At 44.3% G+C, this 21,728-nt stretch overlaps 1 protein-coding gene and 1 pseudogene across 2 annotated transcripts; one reads left to right on the forward strand and one right to left on the reverse strand.

Annotated features, from left to right (window-relative positions):
• The first annotated feature begins 2,145 nt into the window (after nt 1–2,145).
• Nucleotides 2,146–8,392, forward strand: LOC114765925 (DEP domain-containing protein 7-like; annotated as a pseudogene).
• A 205-nt stretch (nt 8,393–8,597) lies between these two features.
• On the reverse strand, nt 8,598–20,618 carry LOC114765924 (cleavage stimulation factor subunit 3). 2 transcript variants are annotated; one of them, XM_028956454.1, is made up of 21 exons: nt 20,400–20,618; nt 19,480–19,581; nt 19,187–19,282; nt 13,731–13,763; nt 13,371–13,468; nt 13,179–13,245; nt 13,059–13,093; nt 12,848–12,974; nt 12,635–12,712; nt 12,386–12,548; nt 12,023–12,132; nt 11,802–11,918; nt 11,528–11,602; nt 11,278–11,421; nt 11,068–11,170; nt 10,726–10,795; nt 10,154–10,349; nt 9,858–10,008; nt 9,669–9,763; nt 9,382–9,442; nt 8,598–9,289 (listed from the first exon to the last, which is right to left on the reverse strand). In XM_028956454.1, the coding sequence occupies exons 1-21, from the start codon at nt 20,424–20,426 to the stop codon at nt 9,090–9,092; spliced, it is 2,148 nt and encodes a 715-aa protein (XP_028812287.1). In that variant the 5' UTR covers nt 20,427–20,618; the 3' UTR covers nt 8,598–9,089. The 2 variants fall into 2 exon arrangements, with proteins under 2 accessions (XP_028812287.1, XP_028812286.1); XM_028956453.1 differs by having other exon boundaries at nt 8,598–9,292.
• Between the last annotated feature and the right edge of the window lie 1,110 nt (nt 20,619–21,728).

Here is a 21,728-nt window from a genome sequence, read left to right on the forward strand (position 1 = left end):
CCCCTTTGAGATTGGTGAAGTCATGTGCCGCCTTGCTGCCCGGGTGGGGGGGGCCCATAGGCCTCATAGGCCCACGCTTCCCTGACAATTGGCACGCCGGCAGTGAAAAGGTCTCCTTGGGGGTTTACCAGGGCTCCTTTTGCAGGCCCAAAGGATTTTTTTTGGTACTTTTTGTCATGTTTCATTGCAATCCAACTTTTTTTTTTTTTTTACACTCACAGATCAAGTCCTATTGGGGAACAGTTCACAATCTGGTTCGTCAAAAGAACATGAAAAGATCATTTTAATGCCCCATTGTTCCCTCTGAGCAACCACGCTTGACGCTGATAAGCCGTGCCAGGAAATCAATGTGGTGCTTTTTTCTAGGGATAGAGGAATAAACGTAGAGTAAACACTGCTTTGACCTTGCCCGCAGGCTCTCACGTAGGGCTTTGGTATTAACAGCAAAAAAAAAAACCCATCTCTGTGCGCATGACACTAGGCTGCTTTTACGAAACACCCCTATTCCTTATAGCCGAAACGACCACAAGAAAGTGGCAGAACAGGTTGAGCGCGTGCACTGTCACTCTTGCCGAAAGTCTCGTCGCGCTCATTCCGGCTCCATCCGGAAAGTGTTGCGCAGGTAGGCTGGAACCTGAGACACTGACCCGAGAGACACTGAGATGGGGTGAGTCGAGCTCATGTTCCAACTAACACCTGAAATTTTAACCAGTGACATCACAGGCTGATATTATAACACATTGCTCTAATTGCGCATAATATATGAGTTCCTTTGTTTAGTATCTCATCACCAATTGTCTGGCTGGTTTAGACTCTGACCATGACTACACCTTTGGCTGCTTTTTGACCTACTGAGAATTTAAAATAAATCAATATATATATATAATTTTTACGGCATAAAAATTTGCTCTAGACCAACTTCCGTGCCAAAATGTTCATTATTAAGTGTTTACTTTTTTAATGAGCCTAAATTCCCTCTTGGGGTACAAAGACAACCCAACAACCACAATGTAAGTGAAAGTGAAGCGATTGTCATTATGAAACACTGCAGCACAGCACAGGGTAACACAACGAAATGTGTCCTCTGCTTTTAACCATCACCCTTGGTGAGCAGTGGGCAGCCATGACAGGCGCCCGGGGAGCAGTGTGTGGGGACGGTGCTTTGCTCAGTGGCACCTCAGTGGCACCTTGGCGGATTGGGATTCAAACCGGTGACCTCCTGATTTCGGACCCGCTTCCTTAACCGCTAGACCACTGCCCCTCTGCCCCCACAAATAACATAATTTGAAAGGATGATGGTTACTCAGTGTAAAGATAAATGATATAAGACGGTAAATTTTCAATAGTCTTGTTGATGTTACAACTGGTTTGCTAAAGTGTATTGACCCGGCGTATTGTCTATTTTAGTCTTGCAAACTGTCATCTCAGTATAAATTGTATATCGGCATCTTCCAGGATATCATCAACCGTAACTTTAAGCCATAACGCTCCACAAACATGTTCAATGTATGGATACTTGTACCAGTGAGTGTTTTGAGTGGTTGAGCCTGTTGAACGCCAGGAACAATTTGTGATGATGTATTTGGATGATGATGATGAACAACATATAGCCTGCAAAAATCCACTCACAACACCATGCAGCCAGCACACACGTAGGGATTTAATGCTCCGATTTTGAAACATGCAAACACGCCAAACGACCTGCTTTAAATGTCCCCGGAACACAATGGTCCATATCAGCGTTTCTGCTATCAGTGTTTTATGCTTGATAAGGAGAGGCACGCAGGGAAAGAGAGACAGAGGTTAGAGAAATGGCTCTGTAATGGGTGCCTGGAATCTTCATAGGCCTAATGTCTGTATTGAAAAATATATATGAAGCGTGTTGGAGGAATCCGTTTTTTCAGAGTCGCCTCTTTTTACCTTCGCGATGGAGCGATTGATAAGAAATTGTTCAGCATAAACCGCTGTCTCACTTAATCACCGCAAAAGACTCAGATGTCCAACTTTTGAACATGCTTTCTTTGCTACATGTTTTATTTGTAGCATAACCTCAGGTGTGTTATTTCATGGTCCCTTGTCTTTTTTTCATAATGTAAAAAATACAAGGCCAACAAATGACTAGGTGTGTCAAAATTGGATATCCGTGTATCCGTGTAAGTATTAAAATTAAAATGTGAATGAATGAATGAATGCCACATTTGTCCCCATCTTGTGTCCCCACAAGTTTCAGTCCCTCACGCCCCTGGTTTGTCATGCTAATGTGGGCGGGGCGTGTCCCCCCCTCTCTCGCTCTCTTTCTCTCTGACGTCACGCCTCTCTCTCTCTCTCTCTCTGACGTCACGCCTCTCTCCCTCTCTCTCTCCGACGGAATCGCGCGCCCCGCTTCACCTCCACGACCGCTCGCGCGCGCGCGCGCGTCGACGCGATGCACCGACCGCCAGGTACGCAGGGCGCGCTCTTCTTTTTACCTTTTTTGCTTATACCAAAGTCGTCTTGAGTCAAGTAATCTTAATTCATATACGTTAGATTTACGGCATTGATCCAGTAGTGACAGGGACAGGGTTAAGTGTCTTAAGTGTCATCGCTCAGGTGACGCGATGGGAGTAAGTGGGGTTCGAACCTGGGTCTTCTACCATATTGTTTTATTGTTGGCTTTTTCTTTTTTCGCTCGTGTGTAACGTGTTGGTTTTGGCGGTATATTACCACGGGACGGGACGGGACGGGACGGGACGGGTGGGGTGAATCTGCCGAACCTGTCTGTGCACGAAACGCCCCGATTCTGTCTGCTAATGAGCTCCCCCACTGCGGATATTTACACGCGAAATGCTGTCCCCTCGTCCGTCGCTCTCGGCGACATCAGTTTTGTAAAAAAGAAAAAAAAAAAGGCAGATGGTCCCTTAATTGGTTTTAAAGGCTGAAACTCTGGGTCCATTCCGCTCCGCGGGGTACACGAATCGACTTAAAGATAATATATTTTTTTTGCATTAAGACGTTCTTCCCTGGGGCGAATGCCTCGTTTCGTTGCAAAGACAATCGTCTTCAGGGACGCCAGGACATGTTCTGTCAAGGGACAAAAAAAAAAAAAAATCCTTCCCCTGACTCCCCTTCCCAAACCTGGATTGTAGGGTCGGTATTGCTGCTGTAAATCGTCGCCTAATGACTGTGCTAACATTTGCTCTGCGGGCGGCCTTTTATCACATCAGTTTCCTCCTTTCGTCGTCCCCGAACCAAAGTGGCCGGTGCGGTTGTAGAAGTTTTCCCGTTCCACCAAAAAAAAAAAGTTCAAAGATATCATCTGATATTGCTGTTAATCATTTTTTTTTATTTTTTTATTTCTTTATTGCTGTTCGTTACTCGCGGAACAGATCACAAGATGGCTGGAAAACCATTCCGGGCCACCTACATCTGGAGCAGCATCATCACCAACCTTCACGCGGGGTGGAGGTGAAGAGGCGCAGGCACAACCCTGAAGTCCTACCATGACTGCTTCCTGGGCTCCGAGGCCGTGGACGCGGTTGCTGGCCCACATCATCCAGAGCAAGTTCTGCGGCGACGCCGAGGTCCCCCGCGCCAAGGCGGCGCGCCTGTGCCAGGCCCTGATGGACTCGCGGGTGTTCGAGGCCGTCGGCACCAACGTCTTCGGGAAGGAGAAGAAGCGCGCGACGTTCGAGGACAGCAGCTGCAGCCTCTACAGGTTTTTGGACGCGCAGAAGCGCGGCACGGCGAACCCCGACGGCCCTGGACAACGGATACCACACCTCCACCAGCGAAGGGAACGGCGACAGTCCCTCACAGACGAGTGTACGGGCCGCAATTCGAACGTCATCCCACCTCCAGCTCGTGGCCTGTTCTTATAAACATGGGACAATCTCTGCGTGGACTCTTCCACAGCAGTCCAACACGACACACCACCACTCTGCGGACGTCCTGTATAGAAAAATAGGAAATATGGTTCTGCGCACTTTCGTAGAGGTTAAAGCTACATTGTGAGGACTCGTCTCCAGAAACCCTTGATGGCTTGGGCATTTTAATATTTTAAGTCTCATTTATTCGTACCGATGGGTACTGCGGGTGCTCGTCGTGGGTATGAATGCTATGCCGGCTGCCAGGTTCGACCTGACACCAGGAAACTGAGTGTGTTATTAAAACGACTTGGCTTTATCTGTGGATTCACACATTTCAATACGTACGAATTTCACAGCGAAGCTGCAAGTAACGTCCTTTTTTTTGCGCGTGAACCTCTAGGTCCGATGACAAAGTGTATTCAGCCGATTCGCCTGTCAAGACAGACAAGTCTTTAGAGGACGTCCTGGGAAATGTGAACTTGAATTCAACGATTACACCTCAGATGATGAACTTGGGCTTATCACAGGAATGTGAGTACTGTTGACGATATTTTTATAGTAATTATCGTTCTACAGGGTGGGCCATTTATATGGATATATAAACGTCCTGTATGTGGCACATTAGTATATGTGAGGGGGGCAAACTTTTCAAGATGGTGGTGACCATAGTGGCCATTTTCAAGTCGGTCATCTTGGATCCACTTTTGTTTTTTCCAATAGGAAGAGGGTCATGTGACACATCAAATTTTATTGGTAATTTCACAAGAAAAACAATGGTGTGCTTGGTTTTAACGTAACTTTATTCTTTCGTGAGTTATTTACAAGTTTCTGACCACTTATAAAATGTGTTCAATGTCACCAACCATTCCCATTTTATTAAGGTGTATCCATATAAATGGCCCACCCTGTACTACTACTTACCGTTGTCATTATAGTTCGACATTGTCATCGTTGGTGATCATGAAATGAAAAATGATTCACGTTCTTATGATGTGCAGTGGTGGACGAGGTGTGGCGGCAGCAGACGGTGCTGAGGCTGCTGCAGCTGATAGAGCTCCCCCTGCTGGAGAGCCTGCTGGATGGCAAGGAGAGTCCCCGGCCCCCCCTGCACGGCATGGACAGCGACCCCGACCTGCTCTATACCAGCAGCTACGTGGATCGCGAGATCCTCAAAGCCTTCGGTGAAGCCCAGTGAGTGGGCCCGTCTTTGGCCTCAGGGACGGGGTGTTTTGGGTTTCAAAATTTACAGTCTACAGATAATAAGACAGGGATTACATTTTTGTCATTCTTCGGAATTCTTCCAAATAAAGGGCTGCACTCTTCGTCAAAACCTCAAACCTGCCCTATACCCCAGAACAGCCCTCCATAAAATCAGTAACTTTTAGCATAACTGGTAAATTCCATAAAATAATTCCCAGAAACGTAAACAAAAACCCTGGGCTTCTGCCAAATGTAAAAGTTACACAAAACACATTTTAAAAAAATCTCATATTGTTACTCAGTAATTAGCCTGTTTTATGAAATATGATAAAATATGTCCCACAATAATTTGTTTTATTATGCCATATTATGCCAATTCAGCTTTGAAATGTAAAGATGTCTGTGGACAGATTAGGAAATATCTGGCACTATGTCAGTATTTTCAAAGAAGAAAATCATGGGAACACCACTTTTGGCATGCTGGACGGGAGTGAAAGTGAAGTGATTGTCATTGTGATACACAGCAGCACAGCACATGGTGCACACAGTGAATTGTGTCCTCTTCATTTAACCCATCACCCTGAGTGGAAGTAGCCTAGTGGGTAAGACACTTGCCTATGAACCAGAAGACTGCAGAGTCCCACTTCAAATCCCACTTACTACCATTGTGTCCCTGAGCAAGACACTTAACCCTAAGTGTCTCCAGGGGGGACTGTCCCTTTAACTACTGATTGTAAGTCGCTCTGGATAAGGACGTCTGATAAATGCTATAAATGTAAATATAAATGAGTGAGCAGTGGGCGGCCATGACAGGTGCCCGGGGAGCAGTGTGTGGGGATGGTGCTTTGCTCAGTGGCACCTCAGCTCAGGATTCGAACCGGCAACCTTCTGATTACAGGGCCGCTTCCTTAACCACTAGGCCAGTGTCACGCCAATGTTACACATGGTGGACGCCATCTGGCCATAAAGACTGATCAGTCATGCAGAGGTGGATCTAATGGATCTAATCTGACCTAATTCTCCTCTTGCTCCTTTGCACACATTTTGTATCTGTTTTGTGTCTCTCGTACAGTGTTCAGTGTGTTAGTGGGAGCCTAAGTGGTAGTGGCAGCAGTGGTGGCCTGGCGGTTAAGGAAGCGGCCTCGTAATCAGAATGTTGCCGGTTCTAATCCCAAGCCGCCGAGGTGCCACTGAGCAAAGCACTGTCCCCACACACTACTCCCTGGGTGCCTGTCATGGCTGCCCACTGCTCACCAAGGGTGATGGGTTAAATGCAGAGGACACATTTCATTGTGCTGCTGTGTTTCAAAATCATTTCACTGTTATTGTGTCTTATTTTTTTTTTTACAGGGCGGATAACTGGCTTTCGGCTGCGGTCGATTGCCTGGAGTTCCTCCCTGACCAGCTTGTAGTGGATGTGAGCCGAGGGCTGCCGAAATGCTCAGATGAGAGCGACCAATGCAAGCGCTTGATCTACGGCGTGTTGGCGCAGCACTACGGGGAGCCGCAGCACCCGCCTCTGCTCAGCAACCACGTCTTTGACATCCACAGTGGCATTTCTGAGCTGCTGGGTAAGAGTCACGGGCCGTCAGGGGTGGGAAGTGGCTTTACCAATGTTGCTGAGTTACGTGATTCAGGAATGAAGTACACTGAACTGAACATTTTTAGATAGCGCCACCTGCTGGTGTTGTAAGACTTGACTGATTTGAGAACCATTTGTTAGAATGAACCGTTTTAGAATTTCACCAAGCCTGACCCACAGTTAGCATGTCATTGCATGGTCCAAACGTCACTGGGAAGATGCATCACAGCTCCAATGGGAGCACCAGACATTAGCCAACTAAACAAAGCAAGTTTGATCAGCCATTGTGACATTTGTTCAGTTGGCCGCTCTGAACTCCCTTCATCACCAAACATTTGGTGATATTTGGACATCCCAGCCATTGAGCTATTCTGTTCCATGTTATGTAGCCATATTCTCGCATCGAGAGTCCTAGATTGGTGTTTGCTGTAGTATTGTGAGTGTGTAAGTGCCCGTGGTGCCCATGCTGCATCGTGTGTTTAACGCTCTGCAGTGAACGGGAAGCGGGAGCAGGCTCTCGAGGCGCTACAGCTGTGTCTCAAGCTGCAGGACTCCCGCAGCAGGGAGGAGCTGCGAAGGCTGCTGCGCTTCATGGCCACCGCCGCTGACCCGCAGGAGGTCAGAGTTCACAAGGAGGTGAGCGGAGTCTGCCTTTGGACCCACGCAGTCTGTTTGAAGGAGGAGTCGTTTCAGTCGTGCTCTGTGTCCCGTGTGCTGCCGTTTACTTCAGATTGAGAACAGGATGGCTGTGAAGAGGGCGTTCTCCAGCGCAATTGTGTACAGCGCACGGCTTGCCAAGGGAAAGGTGGACCTCATGGTGCTTTTCTTGATGGACAACCACAGTGATGCTTTTAAGGTGTGCCCTGCTTTCCATTGCATGACCACATCAGTCCCTTCACACACAATACTCACTCTGTCTGCCTGAAAATGAATTCTTATTCTTATACACAGCATTGTTTCCCTTTGCTGGCACCCTTGTATGTAGTTCACATTTCTGTCCAGATATGGAATTGTTGTTGAATCATAGATTATCAGTTCTTTTTTTTTTTAACAGATCCCTGGATCATTACACAGGCTTGTTAGTGAAAAGCTGGCCAGCATTATCAAAGGAAAAGATCCCAACTCTGTAACAGGTAGAAAAGTGCTTCACTACTTACCACAAAAAAAAAAAAAAAATCGTTTCCAAGAACAATTGAACATTGTATGTATGATAGTCGAATGGAGACAATAAAAACAGGTCTCTAACAGGTTTCATATGAAACAGTATCCTTTCAAGAGTGACATTCTTTCTCTTGCTTTTAGGTACAACCTTCTGCCAGCGAATCTCAGGTCAGGCGTACACAGAAACGGTTCAAGAGACCACGAAAGAGGAGCTGTGGGCGTTACTGAAGACCATTCACGAGAACGCCAAGCTCTCAGTTAAAGAAAAGAAGCGGCTGCTTGGACAATTCTACAAAGGCCACCCAGAAATCTTTGTGCAGTATTTTGGAACCCGAATAGCAAGTGTTGATGTGTAGACAGAAAGATATTTATTAACCAATGTACATACTGTAAAAAGCAATGTAAATTAATTTTTCATGTGCAAAACATGGAATTGAATATTAACTTTTTTTTCCAATTGTGTGGAATGAATTCAATGTTGGTTAAAGCCTGGATTCAGCAGTAAATATCTGCAAGCGCTTCATCCCATTTTCTCTCTCTGACTTTTACTGATAGTCAGAGGGGGTTGATCATAAAGGTCAAATAAAGCTTTTTTTTCTGATTACAATGTGCTATAGATAACTCTTTAAACGATTAATATGTAAATGTAATGGTATGCATGCAGACTGAACAAGGCAGATTATATTGACATTAACTCTTAGTTTGTATGTGTGTAGCTCTTTAGAGCCTCCTAGTGGTACTACTAGGAAACCCATGCTGAAAAAACAGCAGGTAATAAATAGTCCATTTTTTAGGGTTTTATTGGAGGGAAATGTGTAATCTCCATTTGACTACAAAACAGAATGACAAATACCAGTAATGCACAGGCAAATATGGAATTGTCAAATCAAGGTTCAAGATTAAAAACTTTGTACAGTTTAAGCCACTCAGTTTTTAAAAATAAAACTGTTAAAAAAGGAAAAGAGAAACTCCAGGAAGGAAAAAAAAAATGAGACATGAATCCACAAAAAAACGGCCTCAATCAATTCTGTTTTTTTTTAAAAAGAATCTGCTTACAAGATTTCCAAGACTTCAAATAAGGAAGAACATTCGTTCCTGGCTGTGACGGTCCAGTTGTGTACAAGGGGAGGTGCACCGTTTCACAGAAAATCCACTTGTTTTGGGGGCAAGGCTAGCATTGTAAACCTGTTACAGTGTATGAAAGGGGCGTTTGAGCGTTAATGTCCTCCCATTCGCTCGGGGTCAACAGCAATAAGGGCGCGAGGGTTTCTGTTGGTTTTTGCGAGCATGATCTGGCCTGTTCACCGGATCCTCTTCTGCTGACGTGCCCGGTAGATGTCGTGCACTGGCGGGGCCACGGCTCCCTTGTCCTCCTCTTCATCAGAGTCAGCGTTGGGCCTCTTCAGGGATTTGGTGGCTACTGTGTGGTTCTCCAGCGGGCCGTTGCCCTCCATTGCCATCTCCGGCTGCCTGCCAGTGATGAGTTCCACAGCAGCATCAACTGCTAAGAGGAAACGGGGAACATTTTGAGTTTGGAAAGGCAGGTTAAGGAGGCAGTAGAATTAAACATTGATGGAACATAAAACCACATACTTTCTGGAAGTGTGCATCTCCTAAACGCCTCCATCACCTCATCCACCTGAACAAAGGGACCCTGCAGGGCCATGAAAATACAAAGCAAGAGTCAAAAAATATTTGCCATGCTCTGTGCTTGAATTATAAGATAATGAATTCTTAATTCAGTGGAATCAGGCCATAAACTACACGTGTTGTGTGGAGGGAGGATGGCTGAAGTGAAACATGCTTCACCCCACACACACACACACACACACACACACACACACTGTTAGGAATAGGATGGCAATTTGGTGCATACGGACCATGAAGCAGGTGGGCGGAGGCAGCAGCTTCATAAGAACAACAGCAGCCGGCGGCACAGGGAACACTCCGCCTGGAACAGGGTGCAGTCCTGGAGCTAATGAGAGTGAGGGGAATGATATTAGCATACATTTTTGTTATTGCATGACATTTATTACTTCCTGAAAATCGGCAAGCCGGTTTAAACTCACGGGCCAGATGGCGGGGTTGAAAGGGGATCATTTGATTAGTGTCGGGTTTGGGGTATTCGGGCTTTCGGTCAACTTCGTCCTTCAGTATGGGGACAGTGGGCGTGACCACTGCCTCAGGAATCAGAGCATTCAGTTTGGCACGAGATGCATCCTGGGACAAAAAAAAAAAATACAAAAATCATTAAAAAAAAAAAATACAAAAATTAAGAACACAATGCACAGCACCCACAACCAAAGCCAGTGAGTCAAACCATGAATAAATCTGACCCCACAAGAGGTCAAGACCTGATTCTCACCTTGTAGCCCAGAGCTTTGAGCTCGCTGGGGGAGCATGGGTACAGGTCCATGAACTTGTAGCGGTCCACCAGCAGAGCAGTCTCCTTGCCCTCATACTCGTCCTTGAAAGCGGCAAACCTCCTCCTCTCCACCTTCAGAATACTAGCCAAGTCGCCAATATTGCTCTCAAAGGCGAGGAAACGGGCCCAGATCTCGCTGATGGTGGAACAACCGGTTGAGAAATGTTGCAGAAATGACTCGTTAGAGCGGAGCATGTCAAACTGCATGTCTGTGAGCTACTTTCACGATGAAGTATACACATCACTCTCTATATCCATCTGTCTGTCTGTCTGTATTTGAATCATATGCATTCTTACAGATCTAGATTTGTTCTATTTTTATTTCCACAAAGAACACTTCCTCCCTTTTCAAATTCAGTTTCTATTCAATCTATTAACAGACCGGCCAGACCATCAAGGGCTACTGTGGTTTGAATTGCCCCAGTGCATGGCTCAGTCATATTTAACTCCCGGAACATGAATCACGCATTTGTTTTACGCAATCACCGAACGGAGACAGAAAATTGACCAACCCAGATTTCTCAGGTGATAGGCTGCCCGAAGTGAGAACCCGTTCAAACAGCACTCTTGTGTTGTTGTCCTCTGTAATGGAGCGGGGATAGAAGGCATATAAATCAGTAACGCATTTACCAAGCACTCTGACGACAGATCGCCAGCACTCCAAATAGCAACGTAATGACCTAGCGACCACACAAACGGCCCTCGAACGGATTTGCTCAGAAGGAAGTGCAGATCTGGAGAACATGCTGGATGGTAGTCAAAGTGCAGGGCATGAAAACATGATGGTGGCTTTAACAAGTGAAGATATTCTTCACTTTTACAATGGACAACTAAATTAGACACACAAAGCTCACCATTGAGATGAGAGAGGTAATCGATGTACGCAAGGATGTATTCGGGTATGTCTCCATATTTCTTCAAGCCAAGCTCGAATATCTTGAAGGCCACAGATTTATCCTGCAGAGAAACACAAGAAAGTGGTTTCAGCAGGTTCCATCACACTCACATCCCAATACTCCTTGTACAGCACACTATATTAATAGAACAGAACGGCTGCATGTCACCTTGCTGCAGTAGTACTCCATCAAGGCGGCGGTGACATAGACGTGGTGCCGGGTGCGGGCATCTTCTCTAGCTTTCTTGAAAATTGTGCGGCCCGCCTTAATGCCTTCTGCCCTCCGGGCGAACTTCATGTACTGGATGTAGACCTGAATGGTGAGAAACAAGCATGCGGTTACGGTCGTTTCAGTTTATGTGCACATGATACATATTATGAATAACATTTCAATATGCCAGAATACTCTAGAAACCTACCAGAGTTGGATCAATGTCTTCAATGGCAAGAAGTCTATTATAAATGCTGTGGACCTTCTCATACTTCATTCGGCTCTGCACCATGAATGGGAAACCAATCAAAAACCAACAATACACTTTGGCATACCAGACAGAAAAGACACCCTCTATCTTAGCTTCCTTCTGAAACTGAACTTACAAACAATAATCAGATTTTTGACAAGTTTGTTATTTTTTAGCTACATCTAATAAGCCTCAGGATGCATCCATCCAGTACGGTTATATGAAAGCTCACCTCCTCATAGTCTGCAAATGAGAAGTACAGCAGCATGTTCTTCTTCAGCAAGGTGCCTATGGCCCGCTCATAGATGTTAGCTGCCTCATCACTGAACAGCTTGGCATTGTTCATATCCTGAATAAGACAGACAATGTCTGATGTCATAATGGACATTTAAATGCGACATGACTTTTTTTTTTTTTTTATATTCTGACCCACTGCCCAATGCACACACTCACCCCCTTCTCAGCCAGCAGCTTGCTGGACTGCTCCAGGTACTGAGCAGCTTCGTACCACACGTCAGGGTGATGCCCCAGCACCAGTAGGCACTGTTCATAGGCAAACATTACTGTTGGAAAAAAGCACGGTCAGTATTAGATAATAGATTCTATACAATAATATACAATATTTTATATTGTCATTTTATTTATTACAATAATAAATAAAAGACTTTAATTAGCAGATAAAGTTGATCTAAGCAGTGGAGGCCCTAGCGGGCCATTTCTTCACTGGAACTGGCCCGGTGATTAGTGAACGGAATCCCACGCCACATTAGAGCGTGAACTACAGCAAAGATGACATTTTAATCAAGGTTGCCGGACCTCTCTTGGTGATGAGGGTCTGGTCCTCTGTGCGTAGCGGGTTGCTCTTCTCCCACTGAATGTACTTCTTCCACATCTCCACCTGCTGCGCCTCCTGAGGGGAGTTCTGGGGAGGCACCGAGGGAGCGTTCCTATCCAGGCCCTTCATCACAGTCTCGTACTCCTACAAACGCACAGTCACGCAGAATGAATATGCATTCTTTCATTGTATTTCTGTCATATGGTGTTTAACGGGACCAAAGCACAGACCTTCGCCACTCTCCTGGCATTCATATAGTCCCTGCTTCGATCCTCAATCATCTTTTTGGCCAGATGCACATTGATCCCCTGAAGAGTTCAACAAGTCATTAAAAAAAAATATATATATGGATTTCATAATTTCTTTAGTTCTGGGTTTCCTAGCACAGTTTCATCAAAAATGTTGATCAAAGCTGTAAAACACTTCAGCCAAAGTTGTCGCACCTCTTCATATTTACTGTAGTCCCTCCAGAGCTGTTCGATGTTGATCATCGGGTTAACGCAGCCTCTCTGGTAAACCCGCCGCACCGCTGTGATCCTCTGGTTCTCCGCGTACGAGCCCACAGCCTCGCTGCGGGAGAGAACAGAAACGATCAGCACACCACGATGCATGAAAACAGCTTTCGCGTTGAAACGTGGATATGCAGACACTCACACTCCTTTCAAGAAGTTGATGTAGTCCACCCAGATCTGAGGAAGCGGGACACGGTGAGTGAGGGTGCTTAATTCATCACATACTTAGATGCAGGGAAGAACCTCACTTTTTTCGTTTTACCTGATAAGACATGATCTCCATTCCAATCTTGTCCAGAGCAAAATCATAGGCCTGAGCCATTTTTTCTCTGGGGATCAACAAAGAGTTATTACACAACCGTTTTGTTCGATTTCGAAAAAAAAAAAAAAAAAAAAAAAAAAAAAAGAATAATCATTTTGAAAAAATGGCGTGCACGATGAATTTTAAACACACTTGTAACTGGGCAGCTTTCCTTTGGTTTCTCGGACATAAGACAGATAGCACTTCCACAGGTCAATGTGCAGCACTTTCATCAGGCACCTTTGAAATAACTAGGTTGGAAGAAAACAGAAGGAAAAGGTGGCATTTTCTACACATCTCATGCAGATATTAATGAAGTAGCAGCGCAATAAAGTATTAAGTGCGTATACAGTGTTATTTTAAAGAACTACGTTTGTAAAATGATAACATTCTCTATCTTATTTCCACCATTGAAGTATTATTGGCAACTGTATCTACAGTATCTACAGTCCTTCAGCTGCGTGAAAAAGGGGCAGAAGGTTCCAGATTCACCAATATGTAGAAGCAACTCACCTTCTCAACCTTGTCATAGTTTTTTGCCTTGATCTGCGAACAAATTGCAAATATACTTGTTTGGTTAAAATTGTGCAGGCAAACAATTGTTTTTGTTTTATTTCTTTTATCAAAATGCATGCTCAACAACACTCAACATTGCACCACCCAAACAGATCAACAAAGAGAAGTTCACCCAAACCTTTACAAGCTTTCCATATTATTCTGCAGGGTTTTGGGTTTTTTTGGTTTAGGGGTTAGCCATTATTTAATATTTGTAAGTAAGTGATTCATTTAAGTCTTTCCTGACATCCCAGCTGTAAAGAGTTATTTATGAGGAACGTCCTGAACAATTAGCTCAATGAAAAAGTCCAAAATTTTTTTTTTTTTTTTTAAATGTTGCTGGCCCTTCCAAAGTAATTTTATATTGCGAATTGTGATGCCTTCTGTGTGCCACAATGATTAGTGAAGTGATTCCAAGCAGCCGGCTAAAGGAAATTTTACTTTTCAAAGTTGTGCATGGACACGTTAGTTGAAATTCGTGCACAGCACACACTATGCCAGCTGCATGACAGTAATACACATATGTACATGCTTTATCGCCATATGAGCTGATTTTATCCTTGAACAGTCTCAATCCCTTAACAAATAAAGAATTAATAACATTGTGTCCACTCCTGTGTAGATAAGAATTTCCAACCCATTTTATGGTTTTATGGAACATAAATGTTAAGTGAATTCCATCTTTTTGATACGTAATGTCTTTGGAGATCAGTTGACTTTAATGAACTACTGTCCTTTGTTAGTGAAGTTAGTTCATTATTTTTTGCCCAGTTGCTAAATTATGTCTTGCTCAGTCTTCGTAATTTTTTTTAATTACACAAAACAAAAATGCAGGAGTGCAAAGCGCGGTTTGTGCCTTGAAATGAAGTTGTGTCTTTGAAACACGGGTCGCAGAACTGAGCTTGTCAATATCAACTTAAAACCAATTACCAGCGCAGTGGTTTTAACCCTACTTTTACTCGGAAATTGCCACTTTAGCATAAGGTTATGCCTTACAAATCAATTTCACAACCACCTCGCCCAACTGCATACATAGTCACACAATCAGGAGTGCAGTAAGGTTATGAGGTTGCACAACAAAACTGGGGTTTGCTCTAAAATGTGAAGCAACAGCATGAGAAACAATGATTCAAACTACAGCGCTTCGGACAATAATAAGTTTATTGTTTTACAAACCAAACCATAGACATGAAATTATGCAATCATAAACCAAAATGCTTTCAGCATTTCTTTTATTTGTGACCAAAAAAAAATAAAAATCACAATAAATCAAGAGTTATGTAAGGCATTGCACTAGTTTCAGCAAATTGCCTGCTGTAGATGGGCATGGACATTAAAATGGGAACGGTATCAAATGCTTTTAAACGAAGAAAGGGATTCTCTTTTGGATGCAGAATGGCCACTTGGGCACACTCCAAATACTTCATTTGGAGTATGTTAGCGTGTGAAATTAGGTGAGGCACACACAGATCTACGAGCTTTGTGAAATACAATTGTAAAAAAATTTTTTTTTGCTAAATCCACTGCCATTGTGCAATGAGAGCAGTAAGGTGAAGAGAGACAAGTTGCTGATTGTTGCCCTGAGCAGTAAGAGAATAGTCTGGTTGAAGGGGCAGTGAGGAATTCCAATACAATACACCCTCTTCTCTGGAGGCTGTGGAGGCCATATCACGGTCTTCGTAATTTTGCATGGTAACGTCAAGACATGCCCTGTGGCAGTAGGAAAATCCTCTTAGTGACTAAGAACTCGATGGCTTTGGTTGTTGTAGAGATTTCACTGGGAAATGTCCAAAAAGGTCCCATCCAAGAAAGGGGATTTGAAGTGTTTTCCAATTAGTTAAGGACCATTCTCCCTTACTGCCATATCATATGTTCCAGATAGCAAGGTCTTTTGGTAAACAGTCCTCCCTAGATCAAAGATCAACCACCTAAGAGACTGCCTACTAGAAAAAAGTATCCTAACTGAAAATGGGGGCCACACAAAATGGCAGATTTGCGTTCAAGTTGCCATGCTTCCCATTTGCACATTTTGATAATGTGATTTTGATGTCATGGCTTGCAATTGATCGGTCATGGTGCGCAGAGTAGGAAATATTTAAGGTAACCAATGTCCTCGAAGAACAAAAACAGGGCAGGAAACCACCAAGAGACAATTTAAATCTTTTTGTGAAAAGTAACGTCTTAATAAGCGTAAAGTGGTAGTAGAAAGTAGTGAAAAGGTACAATAAAAGCAAAGCGGTCCAAAGAAAGAGAATCACCAGTGCCACACAGTTTAATCAAGATCAACATTCACCAGAAAGGTCGGTACGTTTTAACTGCTGAAAGTCAAACTACCACACCCAGTAAACACACCGGGAAGCCAAGCTACTCCTGTATGTATATGTTCCACATCACCATATTGCCACTGATCGTAGCAGTCAGACATAAATCAGTCGATAAGACCCTACACTGGGACAAGAAGAGTCAAATGATAAGGCAGTCATTCTCTGTTGAAGACTTTTTGAAGCAATGCAACACTGACTCTCCCAGAGTGCAATGCTCTACATTTCAGTAGAGAAGCGTGCCTGGCGACAGCAAAGTCTCACGGTGTACTCCCAACTCAAAAGTGAATCTGAAACTTCAAATAAAATGAGTGAATTGTAAATTGTAGGGGTGTGTATTGGCAAGGATCTCACGATACGCATCACGATACATGAGCATGACATGATTATATCATGATATTTTACATATTGCGATATTCTACAGTTCATCGGAAAGGTAAAAACAGAACTGAGGTGCTGTTATCGGTCTTCCATGTTTTGCGATTTCACTGCCTGAAATGCTGAGAATTAATCCAAAATACCCAGCTGTACAGCGCCATCTACAGGAGTGGAGGTTGTAGTCTCTGCTGACCTCACATTAGAAAACACTTGACAGCACCACCCCGTGGAGCATGCCTAAGGCGCATGCCTTTGGACAGACAGGAGGAAACTGGAGAACCCAGAAGAAGCCTATTGCCAAACGTAAAGAGTGTGCAAACTCCACACTCAGAATGCCAGGATCCAGATTCAACTTTTATTTTTAGAGGTTTGTGGCCATGAACGCCACGATGTTGCCCAACGAAAAAATTCCCTACAGGCTTCCCAGCTGGTATAAGTGGGGGCTACTCCACACTTGCAGGCTGCATGCCAAATCTGGGTGATGAAAGCAGTCCCTGCAGCCTGAGAAGCAGGCAAATCCACATTAATCAGATCGATTCAACTGAATCTTTGAAGGAATCAACGACTTTTCCTCCTTGGCAATCCCATACATTATTTCGGCGTACATTAAGTGGCATATGTTGGGAGACTGGCATGGGTATCTTGGCACAGCTGGCAAACAAAGAGTCAGTGCTGAAAGGTTTCAGAAGCAGTACACTGCTGAAAAGTGAGGGTGTGGATCAACAGAGGGAAGACTGCCAAGGAAAGGTCATAGTACTTGTGACAGTGTGGTAGGTCCATACTTTTCGTGAAAACAGCAACGACATAACCAAAGAATCATCTAAACAGAAGTGTAATCCATGTTGATCCACAAGACTGAGGGGCAGAGCTTTACTACGGGGGGTTGAGAGAAGATTAGTACACGCACCCTCTAATTCACATAATAAGCACAAGTCAATGGGTTCTAACTCACAGCTGGGGTTCTCCTACCACATGACTGTCTTCCAGCTTGAGTGGGCAGAAACTAGACACAAAAACAGTGCATCTTAACAAAATGCTGAAAAAGATCATATTTTAGAACAAAATGTGTACTCTTCATACATTCACCATCTCCAGACCTGTTAAATGATATGAAGAAGCTGAAGAGGTTTACAAAGGCTTACATTTATTTAGATCCCATCTCTGTGGAAGGTTGTGGAATTGCATTAAAAGTGGGGTTGGCTTATCAATGCTAATTTTACACTTAAACTCATCACGAGGATGCACCTATCCATACAAGCGTTGCATCACTTTTAGATGTAGTACTGTTTGTCATTTATACTATAATGCAGCGTTTTATATATACACTAGTACAATAACTAATACGTTTTATTCCCACTGCATAATGGAAAAAAAGAAAAAAAAGAAAACACACTTCCAAGTTACGGATTAGTTGTTTGTAATTAAACATTTCAGGTACAGTCATTAGCATAACACTACATTTATGGGGAAATTTTAGGTAAAATAATGGGCCGATCTAATCTTCACCCTGTGGCAGCTTCAAAAGCTTGATCAAAATAAACCACAAAATGGAGCTATGGCTACTTCCCGCTGTTACACCATCAAGAGATGATGGTATTTAACGTGTCACAACTCAACCTTGTAGGTAAACCAAAAGTAACCACATAACCACATAACCACAGCGTGCAGATCATAATTTCAGTGCAGCAACTACAGGTAAAGCTGTACACTGCACACTTCAGTTGAGGATTCTTGGCATGGTGAGTAATTACTGCCACATGGGATTTAAAGGAAACAAAAAATATATATATTAAATTCAGGAACAAAAGTATAATGAACCTATTTGTGTATGTAATATCCCCACACCCCAACTGTACTTGATATCAACGTAAATACCTGGAATGGGCAGACACCTAACACATCGCCAGCCTGCCTGGAGTTCCTCACTCACACACAATCATGCGCAAAATGAAAATTATTTTGCGGGAGAAAGAAACGTGTAAGCAGTGCTTGTGAATTACACTTAGCGTTCCCCCAAGCCCATACTACCATTTCCCTAGTTCATTGTGGGGTGGTTAAGATGTGCCAGTGATAATGTACCCAGACCAACCCTTCTCACACCAAAAGTGCACCAGATACTTACCAAAATAGCTGTAGCAAAACTACAAAGTTATTCGGTGTACAACCATTGAATTACAGGCATAACCCAGATGAGTTAAGAACAGAATATGCTACCTTACTCTTAGGTCCATGATGGTTAAAAACCACTTGTTAAAATAAGTAAAAAAATAATAATAATAAAAAAATAAATGCAGCAAATGTGATTGTGTTCTCGCGTGCAAAAAACCCACACACACACAACACAAGGATTCGAAACAAGAAGAGGTTAAATATAATTTCATCAATTGTTTATGAACAAAATGACCTCAAAGAAATGACACAGGAGGCAATAAATTGACACGACAAGTGAATAAAAGGCTAAAGCACTCCAATACTATTAAAATAGTTTTAATGCTGTTGCAGACCAAACATGCAACAATATGCACTTAAACCCCGGAAAAACTGAAGAGCTGGGATTTCGGACGTGGAGGGGAAAAAATTTAATTCTAAAACTGATTCTAGGAACTGACTCCCTGTTTATTTTTGGCAGTTCGGGTCCAATGAAATTCTCGTTGTTGATCTTGTTAGGGTAATGCACATCCATGCAGTAAAATGAACGAAAGAAAGAAAAACCACCTCAGCCTCTATGAACAACTTCCAGAATCTGCCAGAGCTGGGAAACTGGGCGACAAGGCGCTCATAGGTCTTCCTTGCTTTGTCTATAGGCTGGTTCTACAAAAAGGCAGAATGCATGTACACAGACACATTTTTAAAAAAAAAACGAGTGAGTTCAGAATGATTTAATGCAGTAGGCATTGAGATTCACTTCAGGTGACACCCCGCCCAATCGTCCCCCGCCCCACCCTCCATCCCGCCTTGGCCCAGGCAGGTTACCCCGTGTAGAAGAATGCAACCCTGCGTCACTAAACCTGTGCTTCTCGTATCAGAATGCTCCATGCGTCCAGGTCATACGGATTCTCTTCCAACTTCTTCTCTGCCTTTTTCACCTTTTCTGGGATGTACTCTGCAGCCTGCAAAATAAGAAAAATAAACATCACGCTGGGTCAGTCCTCAGTGCATCCAACTCACCAACATCATCCCCACCACCGTATTTTATACAGATGCTTCGACGCTGCAACTAATGTATCGTACCAGGGAGGTAGTAGCCTAGCGGGTAACACACTCGCCTATGAACCAGAAGACCCAGGTTCAAACCCCACTTCCTACCATCGTGTCCCTGAGTGTCTCCAGGGGGGACTGTCCCTGTAACTACTGGATACTCTGGATAAGGGCGTCTGATAAATGCTGTAGACTATGCGTTGTGCTCGTTCAGCAGCAGTAATTGTCTTACTTATGTATAGAAACTGCAACAGAGTGAATCATTAGATTGTATTCATAGTTGGGGGTCCTAGTGAAGCAGAATGGATCACTTCATTCACTAACATGGAAGCACGTTGCAAGTCGCTCTGGATAAGGGCGTCTGCCAAATGGCTTAAATATAAATGTAAATTAAAACCCGGAACGACCAACAATGGGCGGCACAAATTAACATTTATTATCAGAACGACGTTGTGGCGAAATCGGACCAATAACCGTTGGAAAGCTAAAAAAATTTTTTGTGAAATATTAACTTAGTCATGCGGCCGAGCAACCTGCTGCTTCGAAAAACAAGGTCTAAAACCGAGACGATGGGCGTTAAACTACGTCCAAAATGTATTTCTAAACGTTGCACGGCGTATACATATAAATAAAACGACATTACGCCGAATTCGGGACGAAGAGCCACCCTGCCGCAACGCGACCTGACTGCGCGCCGCGGGCCGCACGACGGCGGCTCCGTCCAACTCACCTGGTCGGGCGCTCCCTCCGCGGCCATGATTACACTGAAGGGCTGGGACGTCGACGAGGGGGCCGAGACTACGCCCTCGGCATGTCAGTCGGCGGCGACAGAAGAACAACGGCTGCGGCCAACACGCCTCCCGAGCCTCGACAACTACGAGCCGCTGCTGCTGCTCCTGTTCCTGCTGCTGCCGCTAAAGCTGCTAAAATGGCGGCGCTGCCGCTTCCACCCGCTGCGCCGCGCTTTAAAACATCTCTTCACAGCGCCACCTACCGGCCTGGAAGACTCGATGCCCTTTACTTTCATTGTGCAGTTGCCTGAACAATGGCCGTTTTTCAAGGTGTTATAAATATAATAAAATATTATATATATAGCATATATATGGGGGTGGGGCTGTGGTTAGTAAGAATGGGTGAAACTGAACAAACTATAACTCATTTGCACACCTTCACCCTACCAGTTACACATATTTTATGTTAAAGACGTAAAAGTGTAATACTTGGTTATGTTTGGAATATTTGCATATTGGTTCATTGTTTACTGCCAACATTTGCAATACTGTGGTCTGTAGCAGTTGCAGAAAGCATTTCACTGCACATCATACCGTGTATGACTGTGTATGTGACAAATAAAATTTGAATTTGAATTTGAAATTTGAATTTGAAAACTATTGCACGTTTGCCAAAATCCCAGCTGCCGGATTTTGGGATACCAGTGGGATACTGAGACTGTGGAGAGCTACAGGTACCTTGGTACCAATAAACTGGACTGGACTCACAACTCCAGTGCCCTCTACAGGAAAGGGCAGAACAGGCTTTACCTGCTGCGGAGACTCAGGCCTTTTGGGGTGAAGGGACCACTCTTGAAGTCCTTTTGTGACCCTGAGCAAAAAGAGGCTGACTAGGCTGATCCGGATGGCCAGCTCTGTTCTACACTGTCCTCTGGACACAACGGAGGTGATGAGTGACAGGAGAATAGTGGCTAATCTGTCATCCCTGCTGGACCACATTTCCCACCCCATGCAGGAGAACCTGACAGCACTAAGCAGAGTGCAGCTGCACTCTTCACCCTCCTGCCATCTGGAAAAAGGTACCAAAGCATTCAGGCCCTCACTGCCAGACTCTGCAACAGCTTCATCCCACAGGCCATAAGACACCTGAACACTCTGGGACTTTTAACTCAGTGACTCCACTGACACCAAGACACCGCCGTGAAGGTTTGCAGTGGGCACAAGACCATGTGACCTGAACAATGCAGCAGTGCCGCGTGAGTGCTGGAGAAGGCGAGATGAGCGATACGCTGAGGTCAACATGGTCCCCAGGAGGTGCAACATCAGGC

This window comes from Denticeps clupeoides, chromosome 16 (assembly GCF_900700375.1).
Source record: "Denticeps clupeoides chromosome 16, fDenClu1.1, whole genome shotgun sequence".
Lineage (NCBI taxonomy): Eukaryota > Metazoa > Chordata > Actinopteri > Clupeiformes > Denticipitidae > Denticeps > Denticeps clupeoides.